General features: G+C 42.0%; 1 protein-coding gene across 5 annotated transcripts in view; it reads right to left on the reverse strand.

Annotated features, from left to right (window-relative positions):
* Positions 1 to 15,183, reverse strand: part of LOC308476234 (cystathionine beta-synthase-like) — a 32,519-nt gene that overhangs the window by 11,502 nt on the left and 5,834 nt on the right. Inside the window, exons 1-8 of one of the 5 annotated variants that reach the window (XM_081003761.1) lie at positions 14,724 to 14,774; positions 12,390 to 12,577; positions 7,255 to 7,361; positions 6,439 to 6,573; positions 3,419 to 3,498; positions 2,223 to 2,354; positions 1,522 to 1,591; positions 166 to 257 (exon numbers count right to left, since the gene is read on the reverse strand). In XM_081003761.1, the coding sequence (XP_080859887.1) occupies positions 166 to 257; positions 1,522 to 1,591; positions 2,223 to 2,354; positions 3,419 to 3,498; positions 6,439 to 6,573; positions 7,255 to 7,361; positions 12,390 to 12,577; positions 14,724 to 14,759 (840 nt within the window). In that variant the 5' untranslated portion in view covers positions 14,760 to 14,774. Of the gene's footprint in view, positions 1 to 165; positions 258 to 1,521; positions 1,592 to 2,222; positions 2,355 to 3,418; positions 3,499 to 6,438; positions 6,574 to 7,254; positions 7,362 to 12,389; positions 12,578 to 13,652; positions 13,721 to 14,128; positions 14,138 to 14,723; positions 14,775 to 15,183 lie in introns of those variants that run through there. The other 4 variants (XM_081003765.1, XM_081003762.1, XM_081003763.1 and 1 more) reach the window with 4 other exon arrangements.

Below are 15,183 nucleotides of genomic sequence, written 5' to 3' on the forward strand. Positions count from 1 at the left end.
GGCACACTTGGGGAATCAAATGGATGTCCATACAATCTCCTTGCTGAAGCAAAAAGTTGATGTGTGTTGGACCTCCTCGCCAGGCCCTGATGGTCCCTGATGGCATGAATGACGTTCCCATGGGCCTGGATGTCTGAGCCAATCCAAACAAGCCTTCTCACTTACTTTGCATTCAGGACATTTCTCTTTCAACTTTCTGGCAATTCCAGAGATGCTGCCTCCTGTTCCAGCTCCAGCCACAAACATATCAACTTTGCCTGCAGTGGGAGAATCAATCAATCAATCAATCAATCAATCAATCAATCAGACAGCATACCTTTCCCCAAGCTCCAAAATGCATAGCCCTACTCCTATGCAACCTTAATTAATGGTCCACTGACAATAAGAACAGTATCCATGGCAAAATAAAACACAAGCATTTAGGATTAAGCTTTAATTAAGATAAACTGTTGTTCATTGGCTACAACTTCCTGGTGTGTTTTTGCAGTGCAGGCTTGAGGAAATTGGAGCTGCCCTTTGTACTTTACGTTTTTACTGTGTGATACACTAGAGTAAGCCAACAGCTGCATGAAATTGTGGTTGCTCTTAACTAGGAACTTTTAGGAACTGTTTCCTTTTACATTTGTGCAATTACCACTGCATGTTGGGATGGCAACACTTACATGACTTTCCGGTGAGTGAGTCACTGCTGCTACTGCTTACCAGGAGGGAAAGAGGAGAGGCAGTGGGGAAGCTGGCACCATGTAAATGCATCATTAGAAGAATGGGTTGTCCCTGCTGGTAAATTTGCAACACATCCACCTCCTTCTTCCTTGTTTTGCTTCTCTACCTCCAAATAAGCAGTGGTGATTCAACTGCTAGCAAGTCAGGTCAGTGCCAATGCCCCACCATGCTGCCCACTACTGGTACTTACTGAATTACTTATGGACATAGGAGCTAACTCCTAGAGGCCGAGGTCCCTTCAACCTCCCCCCTAAAATACTTGAAGGGGTCGGCTCCCCCCCCCCCAAGTTGATGGACATTGCCATTCAAAGGGTGTGTGTGCCGTGTCTTGTGGTCAATTATGCGGGCGGGGACTTACCTGCCTCCCCCCATATTTTATTCAAGTTGTCACCCCTGCTTGTGGAATTGTGGAATTAATAAACTATCAAGGTTAGATAACTGTAAGCAAATCCATTGAGTCTTAAGCATATATTTGATTGCGGCTCCAATACATTTCACTGTAAAAGGCAATAACCACAAGCTAGTAATCTGCACCTCAACTAATTTAGCACACAGAGTAGTCTCATTGAAACTAATGGGGCTCTCTTAGTCATGTTCATTCCTTTCAATGGGTGTGCTCTGTATAAAACTTCATCGAATTTCACCCATGGTTTTCATTCTCCTATAAATCAGGAGAGGCGCAATTCAATAGTGAGAACAGTCAACAGTGGTTATATCCACAACCATTTCTAAAGACATCTTTGTAAAACAATGTAAGCTGAGCAGCATGATTATCCCTAAAATAATTATTAATTATACCGTCACATTGCTCCAGAATCTCCTCAGCTGTGGTGTCATAGTGCGCCAGCGGGTTGCTTGGATTTCTGTACTATTGTCGTAAAGGGAACAGAAAAAAAGGGAAAGTTACTGTCAAATGGATGGGGTCAAATGCAGCACTGTAGAGAAAGCAGACAGATAATAACCATGAAGTCTCTCGGAAAGAAATGCCTTGCTAGATCAGAACAAAATGGTCTGCAAGATGCCTCTGGGAAGTTCACAAGCAGCGCATGAGATCATTTTGGCTGCAGCACAGAGAGAGACAGAGAGTGGCAGCAGGGCCCTTATCAGATCAGCTGAGAGACCAGCTGCTCTGTAGCTCTTCCTCATCCTGAACTCTCTCCATTCAAGTTGAGCAATAACAACCTTAACACTGGAAACAGAAGGAATGATGCCTAGAATGAACAGTTTAGTTCCCACTCCCCGCCAAGCATAGCAAGATCAGAGTTAGAGAGCAAACATGGATGAGTGTATCAATAGGTTGTGAACTTCTTTGTTTTACTCCTACAGCCAAATGCCTGAACTATGTTTACTAAGAAGCTGTGATTTTTTTTAAAAAAGGTATGCATTAGAAATCACATATTTTTCAATCACAGGCTAGGATCAACAAATTAGATGGGTAGAAGTTGTTGTTTTTTAAATCAAGTAATTCAGTCAAAGCACTTCAATAAGGAATATATTACCTGATCCAAAATATGTGAGTTTGGAATTTCATTCTTCAGTTTCCAAGCAACACGGACATTTGATTCTGGGGCGTCGTATCTTGTGCAGGGAGTTCTTACGATCTCAGCCCCGAGGGCTCTCAGGATATCTACCTGGAGGGGCAAAAGGTAAACTCCAGATTTCCAGCCTCCAAGTCTTTCACAAGAAAAAAGAAATGCACAACATATACAATGCATATTTAAGGGTTTTTAATTTAAATTTCGGTCCATCTCAAAGGTCAGGCAAGCAAGTTAAAAAAAAGTTAATTAAAAGCAGCAACATATTACTCCCCCATACCAATGCTGGTTTAACTGTAGCCACCACAAGGCAGAGTAAGAAGATTTATGCTGGTTCACAGTGACAATGCAGTTCCTACACTTATGCATGTAGAAGTACAATGTATGCACCATCTTCCGTGGTGCATACATTGATTTTCAGAAAATGTGAATGGGACTGCAGCATGAGTTTCCCTGAAGATAACTACTCAGATCCAAGCTCCCAATGCATCCCAACATGCTCACAAAGCTCTTCTGTGTGGAGGCTGTTCCATTCATTTCAAACAAGGAGTTCAATTCTGCACATGCAAAGGAACGGCCACACAGTTCTGCTACAACATCATTGAAATTACACTGATAAATTCAGCATAATCTACACCTTAAGAAATCACGGGGCCTCATCTCCCAGCTCCACGAGGGCACCACTTGCTTTCCCACTGACTTCCACGTTGTGTGTGCATCATGGAGATGTGCAACACATGGAGCTACTGCCCAGCATGAAAATAAACTCTGAACCATCTGTTTGCCCTGGAGCTCAAGGAAACCCATGACTGTGTTTCCTCCTGCACTTTGGCATAACTGGTATTTGGATTACAACCTTTGACATAGTACATGGCAGCTTTTTACATCTAATAATTTCAAGTTATCTGTAATGGTGATACTCTAATCCGGAAGAGGCTTCACTATGTTCTGTGAGGCGCTAAGGATCAACAGATAACCCCCTTGCAAAGCCCCTCAAATGCACAGGGTTGGCTAGTTTTCCTTTTATGAAGCATTATGATGGGAGAAACCATGACAGCTCAAATCAAAACAGACTTTGACCATGCTGGGGCTACTTATGTTAAATCAGTCAGGAGGACTCTCTCTCTCTCTCTCTCTCTCTCTCTCTCTCTCTCTCTCACCTTCTCCATGCTCATTTTCTCTGGCATTACAATGATGCAGCGATAGCCCTTCACTGCAGCTGCCAGGGCAATTCCAATCCCTGGTGGATACGTATGAAGGAAACAAAAACAAGACAAATAGAGGAGTTATTCAACAGCAGCAAGATAAGCAGATGTTTCCAACTGTCCCTCTTTCCCACTCCTAAATTGAGCAACTTTCAACTCTTCACTTTTTGAAGAAAAGAAACCAGGGAACAGCTCTTGAAGTATCCCATTGAGGATCTTTGATATTTGTAGCCAGAGAACATTAAGACAGGATGAAGCAAGCTGGCATGTGCACCAGGATAGCATCAGTATGAAGCGACACTGGATCTAGAGTCCCACACCATACACTGAAAGCACATTCCATGTGCAGTTGTAGCAAAAAGAAACCTGGGGATTGTAGTTTAAGAGCACTAGGTATTGTACTCTGTGAGGGATAAACTGTACTTCCAAGGATTCTTTTGGGGAAGCCATGTGCTTTAAATGCTTGGTGTGGGTGTGAAAGTAAACCTGAGCAGAGTGGATCGTGCAGGAGGAAGGTGCAGTAAGTTCTGAAGCAAATCAGAACACAAGAAGCTCAGTTGCCCTTTCTCCCATCTGCCCTGCTGACTGCTTAGTTAAAGCCACCCCACTAGTTTTCCTTGAAATACATTATTATTATTATTATTATTATTATTATTATTATTATTATTTACCATCATTATCATTATTATCATCAACTTTATTGGTACCTGCTCTTCACCAGCAGGTCCCAAGTCAAGTTACGAGAATTAAAACAGATTACAAAATAGGGTAGGTTCTGAAAGCACACATCTCAAGTGTCAAAGGTCAGGGTAAAGAAGTAGGTCTTCAGCATTCACTGAAAGAGGTACAGTCGTACCTTGGTTCTCAAACAGAACGCATTCCGGGAGTCCGTTTGACTCCCAGAACCATTCAAAAAAGCAAGGCGCGGCTTCCGATTGGCTGCAGGCGCATCCTGCAGCCAATGGAAGCTGCAGAAGCTGCTCCAGACCTTCGGCTTCTGAAAATGGTTCGAAAACCAGAACACTCACTTCCAATTTTTGATTGTTCAGGAGCCAAAGCGTACGAGTTCCAAGGCATTCAGCAACCAAGGTATGACTGTATAGTGAAAAGCCACAAACACCTCTGTGGGGAGGGAATTCCACAACTAAGTGGCTGCCACAGAGAATGCTCTTTCCCAGGCCACCACTTCATGGACTTCTGAGGGAGGTGGAACAGGTGGAACTAACAAATGGGTCCCCTCTGTTGACCTTAACACCTGGAGGGGTCTGTAGGAAAGGAGGCAGTTTTTCAGACATCATGCCCCCTCTGCCTCCTGTCTTCCCTATGAGAGAAGATCATAATGGCAGAGGGGAACCAGAGCAGTGCCCAAGTCTTAGGCAAGATCTTGGTCCATTCCAAGCCCTGACTTTTAGATAGATAGGATGTGGCGCAGCAATAAAACTGCTAGTGCATTCGCAAAGCTAAGCAGGGTCTGGTATGGTTTCTAATATCAGAAAATTGTTGGCTGGAGCCATGGGGGGGTTGCTCAATTACACTTTCCAAGATGGCCACCGGTTCACCCTACGACTGCGCAGAGACTTCTGTAGCTCTTTGATCTGAATAAATTGGAACGCTGAGAAGCATAAAAGAACGGTTTATGTTTTTCAAGACTCGGTGGAGTAAGGTTGATGAGATCATAAAGCCTTGCAGCATGCTTACAGGGAAAAAAAGATTGGAGTAGTCTCTTTCTAACAAGTGAAGCAGAAACAAAGGGGATAATTGTGTTTCCTATAGTATAGGGCATGAAAGCAAATTGCACCTAATCCGTGTGTGTGCAGAACAAAAACAGCACAGATGTTAAGCCCTTCCCATGACTAGTTTGCAGTGTGCTTCTGCTGTGCACTCAGGTTTCATTGGGAATGAATGGCCGAGGCAGCTGTCGCTCATTGAGATGAGGAGGCCGACTGGGGCTTTAGCATTAGGTGTCAGTGCAAGAGGAGAAGCAAAGCGTATTCAGAAATGAACCACAGATTTCTCTGCTATGGGGAATAATGGGTGGATTTGCCCACCACCCGGAGTTTCCATATCCTGTCGTCAATGGAGTTTTATAGAAATGGCTGCTATATTTGACCAAGATCAAACAAACACTCAGGAATACAACGCAGAGCAGAGACCTGCTGAAGTGCAGAGAGATCGCAAGGGCTCCATCTTGTGCCGCCTCCTCCTCCTCCTCCTCACAGTGATCTCATTCAGCATGCCAGGGCAGAACAAAACGAATAGGATTGAGGACATAATCCCTTTGGGAAGCACGAGGAGACACACTGACCTGCCAATGGGATCTTCTCACACTTTAGACTGAGGAACTGGAGAATAGATCCTTTGGGTGCATTTACCCAGAATGCAATATTCATATAATTATGTATGCATGCATGTATATATTATGTGTGCATATTTAAAAATCACTTTTGGGTGAACTTAAGAAAAAAGTACTTTTATTATTTTTGGTTTAATTCTTTGCTACATAAAGCCTTGCTTCCTAAATGAACCTGCTGCCTGTAAATGCAGCGGTGACAACTCACGGACATCTTCATAAGGCTCTTAAAGCATTGCAGCCCTTGTCCCATGGAGAAATCTTCATTTGTGAACCTTTCCTATTTTTAAATTTGTGGTTGTTTTGAAATGTCCTTTAAAACTTATAGAACTGTGTGCACCACTTCACCAGCTCCAAAGCACACATATTTCTTCAATAATGATGATGATGATGATGATGATGATGATGTGTGGAGAGAATGATCAAAGACAAGCAGGGCATTGGTGTCAAGGGGATCCATGTAGCAGAGCTGTCCCCCCATCCCACCTCTGCATCCATTCTATGGAGGTGGATGATCATATCACAGTACTCGCACAAATGTAATGTTAAAGATAAAACAAAGGGGGTCTTTTATCGTGTGGAAAGGCCGTTTTAAAAATCACAAAAGCTATTTGCTTCTCCTCACCTGTGTTTCCTGAAGTAGGCTCAATGAGTGTGTCTCCTGGCTTCAGAGTACCAGCTCTTTCTGCATCTTCTATCATCCTCAAGGACATTCGGTCTTTGACACTTCCTCCAGCATTGAAATACTCACACTTGGCCACTGGAATTTCACATCAAGCTCACACATTAGAACATGGACTTAAGATCCTTTATTGCTGTTGTTATCACGTTTTCTAAGAAGTAATTTTGTTTGTTTTTTAAAGACACTGGTCCCCTCTGCCTTATACACAGAGCAGTATCATACCACTAAGAACCCCCTAAGCACCCTGGGAAATGCAGTTTGTTAAGGGTGCTGAGAAGTTTCAGGAGACCCCTAACAATTCCCAAAGTAGCTAATAGCCCTTATCGTGGCTAAAAATAAACTATTTGTAATAAGGCTTTGGTTCCCTTCTCTAGATTCATTTACCTCTGATCTCAGTTAGCACTGCAAAATATTGCTATGTGTAAATAGCAGGGACCCTCCAGCTTGTATGCCAGTCTTGGACCTCCAGGCTTCCTCATTTGGTCCATGAGGCTTTTGGGGGTAAGCCACGCCCACTCACCCTTCGCTTGATGTCATACAAGTAAGGGCAGGTCTTAACTGAAAGGGCTCAAAGCCCACTTTCAGCAGCTCCCAAAGCACCCATTTACCTCCGTTTCCCAGCATTCTGCACAAATCATTCCTTAGTAGGGTCTGTATGCTTAAATGACCCTTTTTCCCCATCACTGATACTTTGAACTCCTGTAACACAACATACAGGAAAAAATCTGACAAGTGGAATGAAAGCAAAAGGACACTCACAGAGCTCACACTTCAGCCCATGGGCTTTTGAAATCTTGTTGACACGGACCAGAGGGGTGTGTCCAATTTTCTCCAAAATAGATGACAAAATCTTTGGTTCTTTTGGACTGCATTAGGAGAAAGAACAAAATGGAATAATTTATGGAACAAAAAAAGTTTTTTGTGGAGTTTCAAAATAAACATTTTTATATATTAACGACTAAGAGCCACACAGCAACATTTGAGGAACTTGTTTGTTTGTTTGTTTGTTTCAGCATTTCTATAACATTTAATATTTAAAATATCTCTGTTCACCATAAGGTCTCAGGGCAGATTACATCTAGAATGAGATAATACTATATTGATCAACATTCACAATGATTTTAGATTCTTCAAAATACATTTGTGTGTGTGTGTTATGAGTACAGTATGTATGGTGGATAGGGATGGGAGAATCTGTTAGTTTTAGTTTCTCTCAATTTCCCTCCCCCCCCCCCAATCTTCCATTTCCCACATTTCCATAACAATTGTGATTTTTTATTTAAAAAAAACCCTCATGAAAATTCACCAGTGTATTTGTGAAAAAATATCCTAATGTACACATTTTGGCATGTAGTTTTTGCTTAACATACACATTTTAAAAAAGCAATTTCCCTTAGTATAATACACTTTTGTACACATTCCTTGGCTGTAGTGTGGAACTGAAAAATTCGGATAAGTGCGAATTTTGAAGGATGGCTGTTTTTCAAGTTGTGCACTGTTTCAGAAACTGTGTGTGTGAGGTAGGTTCCACTTTAAATGTGAACCAAATTGAATTTCCTCCCCATCCCTAAGTGTGTGTGAGAGAGAAAGTATTAGCCACTTTGGTCACGCCCACTGCTGGCTGAAAAGGGTTAAACAGTGCTTATTTTTTTCTTTAAAAATGTTTAGGGGTACTCTCATTTTCCTACTCTTATTGAAATACTGTCCCTCAATGAGGCCAAACTTAGATTCACAAAATGTTTAGGGGTATACAAACCCCTGCGTCCCGCCAGGAAAAAAGCACTGGAGTTAAGCATCCCTAGGTAAAGACACCTATAGAGCTCTTCTAGATGAAAGGGGATCCTGGCCCAATCAGGATCCTTCTGCTGAACAGAGGAGCTCAAAGCATGTACACCTGTCTGCATGCAGGGTAGCAATGTGTGCCTATTGAGCACCTGATCAATGGGTTATGTGGCAGGCGCATGTGGGCAGCTCAGAATGGGGCTGGCCTCTGTAGAGAATGCACAGTCTGACTACTAGGCTGGGCTTCGGGATAGGGATAGGGGACTATGATTATTTCAATTCCATGTCACATTTGCATGTTTTTACTCATAGCTTTTCCAGTTCTAGTTCTAGCTTTTCCAGTTCTATGAATCTTTGTGGGGGGTTTTAATGCTCTCAAAATATGTATTGCAGAGGGTTGGCGTAGATGACCCTTTGGTTCCCTTCCAACTTTACAATTCTTTGATTCTGTGTACTTAAATACTTAACTGCTATAAGAACACAGGAAGCTGGTCTGCATAGTATCGTCTGCCCAGTATGCAAATGTAATTTAATAATAATAATAATAATAATAATAATAATAATAATAAAGCTAATGCTCTACTGCTCAGCTACAACCCTTTCATGGGTATTTAGATAAGTACTTTCCTCTCAAAATACGGGTTGAAAATGACCATTTATATCTGTGTAAGCTCTGGTTGAACATCTGGAGAAATGCAAGATTGGGTGGACAGCAAATTAATCCAAGAGGTGTGGATCAGGCCTTTTTTGTACAAGAAATCACAGAGTTTTCCAATCCCATAAATTTGGCACGGCACAGCTTCTTAGAGAATATGTAAAAGAGCTCCCTCTAGGGGCTTTTCTTTGAATTAAATGTTTTGGAATATTCTTAGGGGACTGGAATTTATCCTGCGTGTGCTTTGAAACTGACTGCCTCAGCTACTTGCAGTTTTCATTTCATGTATGAGAAAGGAGCAACATTCAGCGGTGACAAGTTTGCCAGACAGAGAAGAACGCAAAGTGAACTCTTGGAGAAAACAGTTTTCTAATTAGCAAAATTATCAAGAAAAATGAACAATGTTTTAAACTGATATTAATCGTACCTGAGATGTTCCCCTAACTAAGTGCTTATGATTCTCATGCAACTCCCACATCCCACAAACTGCTTCAGATCACAGTATCCCTTCATCATGGTAAAATAATTCCACTTTCCCCAGCGACGATACATTGCTTAGCAGTGAAAAGCGATCCTAAAAAGAAGTCCTTCCTTGAGAAAATTGCGCCCCCTCCCCACCTGAGCTAGGTAGGTATGTCTGGAGATTTATGGTGCTTTAACATTTAGGACATATTGTACTTAGAAGAGATAGAGCTAACATTTTAAACAAACAAGTCACCAGGATATCCCAAATGACTTCTAAATCCTCCTGCTTATCATTAACTCATTTTACTACAGGAAGCATTCGGTTACAGATCTACGTTATCTTGCACAGGTTCGAGCAGAAAACTCTGTTTTACTTTGTGAAGTGTAGAGCTCTTGCACACCCTACACGTTTAATAAAGAAGAACAGGGTTTCTTTCTTCCGCCTTCCTCTCTTATAGTTTAATGATTTTTTAAAAAATCCTTACAATGGACAGCTAGGAAATACTTTAGTGTTGCTAAATTTGATGGTGGTTTGTAGATCTTGGCAGAAGCAAGAGAATTTCATACCCCTCCCCCCCCCCGGCAACAATTTGCTTTGGTTTTGTTTCGTTTTGAGTCGTGAGATGCAAATAAGCTACTGCTCTTTAGCGCACTGGGCAGTTGCAAGAAGGTGCACCAGTTATATTGTAAAAAGAACACATTGCAACAACCAATGCTACCTTATCTGATGACATGGAAGGAATGTCTTCTTTTATTTATAAAGCCTCTTCATAATTGTTCCAAAATTAATTCATTTATGTCAGATTGAGAGGATAAATCAGCCCTTTTGCCCAAAATGCTGTTTTCTCCAATTCCCTTTGTTATGAAACGAACAGGACCCCCAGAAGTGCTTCTGGTTTCTGAGAACTACAGTGGTACCTCGGGTTACATACGCTTCAGGTTACAGACTCCGCTAACCCAGAAATAGTACCTCAGGTTAAGAACTTTACCTCAGGATGAGAACAGAAATCGCGCAGCGGCAGTGCAGCACCAGCAGGAGGCCCCATTAGCTAAAGTGGTGCTTCAGGTTAAGAACAGTTTCAGGTTAAGTACGGACCTCCGGAACGAATTAAGTACTTAATCCGAGGTACCACTGTATTTCTAACAGCCTTTTTCATACGTGGAAAAGCTGAACTAAGCACTACTTCCAAACTGCTGGTGTAGGTGGGTCCTGTGATAGGGGAAGCCACAGCTCTGCTCTCAGACAGATTACCTCCCCGAGCAATTTCTAAACAGATTTACTGCTCTTTCTCTTATGCAGTGAATAGCTATTATCATTTCACACAAACCAGCTACCATGAAAGACAGATTAGAGGGAAGCCTTAAGGCTGCCACTCATTACTGTTTACATTTTGAAACTCAGATGAGAATGAGTCTGTGCCACACTGCAGCTGCTCTTCTCAATCTCTTTTAAATGTAGGACTTGTCCACATTACCGCCTTAGAGCACAGTGCAGTTGTTTCACTTGTGTGTTTCACAGCACTCTCTCCCCCCCCCCCCAGCTGTTCATGTTAGTGTGGCTTCATTGACGTTCGCTGCCGGGAAGGAGATGTATTTACTTTATGCAAAGGTATTTGCACCTTGGCTGGAGATGAATTAGGAACTGCTTAAGGGACTCCAAAGGATGTAAAGCTGGTTTGAGATACAATGCTTCGAACAGCAGTATTTCACAACGAAGTGCAGGACAGATATACATTCTGAAGAATTGTGTGAACATGGAATAAAAACCCCAGCAATGGAAATGCAGTGAATGCACAGTAAACTGGAGCACAAACACAACCATAGAAGTTCCGGTTTCAGTGATTTGGATGGTCATTTCCAAGTCTCCCAGTCTAGAGACGTAGGGTGTTTTTTCCTTGCTTTCCCCATCATAATAAATGTGTTTCACAGGGGGTCACCATCAACACCTCCCATTCTTGAGTAACTTCTGGGTTCCAGCACCGTGGCAGATCACACTGCAGACGTCTGCCCCTCAATTTTGGGGTGGGGGGTGGGGAGGGGAAGAGGAGGGACCAGCACTCCAAGCAGCACCAGGCTGTGGGATCTCATCACCTTTTTAATTCCCCACCATGTCCTTGACCAAGCATCACCTTGGAGCACAGTGAGGAATTAAAAGGCCCAGTCATGCAGGAATACTTGGGAAACTGCCACCACTGACAGTTAAGCCTACCTGGGCTCACTGACAGAGGAGTAGGCCCACCCAAAGATACTCTGGCCAGGGCCCCTCAAATCTGAAGAAAGCCTTGGAGGACCAACGTGCAATGGAAATATGTATGTTCATCATGGTTCCTGGGACACTTCGCAATGTCTTCTTTTTGTAATTCAAAAGCTGGGAACCAACAAAGAATAAGAAGCCACCGTGTGGACAAATTAGGCTCATCCAAATTAGGCTCTGAAGGAAATGACCAGAACTTTAGTATAGTACCAACCTGGTGCCATCCAATTGTTTTTAAACTGTGATGCAAATGATAGTCCAAAACTTCTGGAAGGTACCATTTTGCCAAAGGCTTATATAGGTGTTTATGCATTTGGTTTACTCAGATGTTTAACCAGATGTACATGTACATACGTATACAAATAGATGTACAGGTATAGAATATATGTGTGCAGCTTAAGTACTGTATAGCATGCTGAACAATTGAATATCAGTGATGAAAATATTGTAGCTAAAAAAAGAGAGGGGGGTTGGAGGGAGGGAATCTAGGAGTGGGGAGTGGGAATAAGGGACTCTACTGTTCGCTAGTAATAGTGTGAAAATCCTAATAAACTAGATTGGGGGGGAAAGCATGAAAACCACATGCTGAATCTCTGATCTGAAACTATACTGGAATATGCTCACAATACCACTTATGAACATCTACTTTGTGATTCATACAATATATATTTAGGAGGAACCTCTCAAGGTGGGAGTGGACATTGAGAGGAAATTTTTAAAATTCTAAATGCTACTTACATAGGCACACAGCTGTGAGGTGATTCTGAGATGGGTTTTCCTGGTTTCCATGTACATCTGCTGGGCAAATTAGGACGAATCCATGTGTTGCTGTTGTTAGTTTTGGTCTCTGGCTTTTCGATATCTCCATTGAGGAAAGGGCAAACCCTGATGGTTTTGTTGGATGTGAACACAGAAGCCATCATCACCTACAGAAAGAGAGGAAATTGGTGGAAGCATATGGATAAACAAGTTCAGTTCTTCAACTCTAATGGGGTCGGTTTAAAGTGTCAGATATGTGCTTATTAATGTATTTGTTACAATTTCTGGCATGCTGTCTTTGAAAAAGGAAGTAGTAAATTATTATTTTTTCTAAAATAGCTGAACATTAATTAATGTGACCGGGCCCATCAAGCTCACAAGCCAGCAATTGAAGCCTAGACTCTGGCAAATCTCTATGGAACTCAATTGCATGGCAGCCACAGAGAATTGCCATCCTGTCAAATCACTTCAGATCTTCACGTTTGCTATGAGATTCCTCTCTACAATACAGAGCCCTGTGGCATCTTAAAGACAAACAAATTTATTGTGTATAAGCTTCTGTAGACTACAATTGACTTCATCAAATTCATTAAGTGATATCCCAGAAGCACAAACTCGGGGGGGGGGGTTGGGGGGGTAGAGATTGTAAACACTAACAGTGAGGCCAAAGAGAAGTGAAATGCAAAAAGTAACAGGATGGTCATAATTACATAATTAACACTAATTATTCACAAAACAGTTGTTGATAATCTAGACATCCTAGCATTAGTAAGCAAATTAACTTATGTAGCATGATTTTTTTGAAAACTAGCTAACTAAATAACTAACAAACCAACAAACTCCACAACTGTCCCTCTTGATGAATTGCAATCTCACACATTCACATTGCAACTTTCCACAGAACTTCCTTCGTTCTAGTTTTGCCACTTTCAGCTACAGTTAAAAAGTTCTCCTGCTGGTTTTTTAATATTGCAGTTCCTGGTGTAATAGCATTGCCTCTGCAATTTCTGTGTTTCCTTTCCTTGTGACTTCAAACTGATCTTGCCCCCATCTCAAAAACAAAACAAAACCAACTATGTATGTTTACTCAGCAAAACAATTTATGCATCAGATCTAGTGGACTCTAATCCACACAAAGTTTATGCCGTAGTAAGTGTGTTCATCTTTAAACTGCCACAGGACTGTTTCTTGCTTTGTGCTGCAACAGACTAATACAGCTGCCCTTCTGGAAATAATCTCTACCAAGAATGCCATTCTCAGCTGCAGACACTTGTGAATTCAACTGGGTTCCATGGTCCTGAGTGACAGGCTAGATAGAGAGCTCCAATGCTCTGAGAGACGTCTTCAAGATTATCTTGTGTTTTCCACAATTCACTTCATCCTGAGTTCAAAGGTATGATTAAGAAATATCTAAAAGGGTCAGACTACGGTTAAATCTGAAGTAATTGCAGGTTATTGACTTCAACAGGGCCAAGGTACAACCAACGGCATCTTTACAGGGTATCAACAACCTTAATTGCTTAAAAGTTATACAATTTGAAGCTGCTGTGAAAGCTTGAAAGTAAGGGATAGTTCACCCTTTCGTGAAGGTTTTGACATGCCAAGGAGCAGTTCTTTCAATAAAGCAATTCCATTCCATTCTTCACATCTGTTACCTTTAGAAAGAAGGCTGCCAAGGCCTGAAATCTAAGAATGCAGCTTCCATTTTGGATACTTACCCTGACTTTTGGCTGGTCATTTTAATTCAGGGAACAAGCAAACCTGTGTACAACCAAGCTTGGGTTTGCTTGAGCAATTTCCTAAGAGTCTCTTGCTATTTTTTTAAATGTTATTATTTGTAATTTTGGAAAAAGATTACCCTACCTTTCCACTTTTGGAAAAAGTGTCCTACTTTACTTAGTTCAATATTTTAGCTGTGTCTATCAAAGAAAAAAAGGCTTTGGGTCCAGTAAACTATGGGCCAAAGACTTTAGTATATTTTAGGATTTAATATGCAGCTTTTCCATCCAAAGGCCATTTGTGTGGGAACTAATAATTGATGGGAACTTTGGCAGGTGTGGAAGGGGAGTTTAACCCTTTCTTCTCTTGTCATGGTCCTTGGTCCTGAGGCACCCCTCCTTTGAAGCTAGTATTTGCTTCCGGGGGAGTTGGATGGGAAATCCCATTGACACCACGTTTTTGCAATGGCGTCATCCTTCATTTCCCCATACTTCCGCCTAGCAGTGCTACTGAGGCTTTTAGTGAAACTTTGCATCACATAAAGGCGCAGAGTCCAGGCAGAAGCCCATGTGAGAAACAGAAGACAGATTATACCTCATATTCCTTTAATGAACTCAGGTGCGAAGTCATTGCCCTTTTTTTGAATCCCAACTTGGGATCACAGGCGTAAAACGCCGCCGAAACTCTGCCAAGTGATAATTGCTCGGCAGTTTGCCAGGTGGCACAACTGCCACAACGTGTATGGGACTCAGTCAGTTTTGATTATCACAAGTCTGTGATCATGAAGGCGATTGTGAGTGATGTCATTTGAGGAACGCTATAGGAACACGGAAGTATATTAGTATGGGGGTTGTCTGGCTATACAAAGCCTATCTTCCCTTTGCTGCTTGCTTCTGTGATTCATGCCTTGGCAATCTCCCTGGCCTACTTGCTATTTTACATAAGGCTGCCTTTGAAGAGTCTTCGGAAATTTCAGTTGGTTCTAAGTGTGGCCGCACACTACCTGGTGGAAATGAGCCAATGGGAGCAACATAGCAACTGTGTTGAAAGAATT

The sequence above is a fragment of the Podarcis pityusensis genome, assembly GCF_964106645.2.
Source record: "Podarcis pityusensis genome assembly, chromosome: 4".
NCBI lineage: Eukaryota > Metazoa > Chordata > Lepidosauria > Squamata > Lacertidae > Podarcis > Podarcis pityusensis.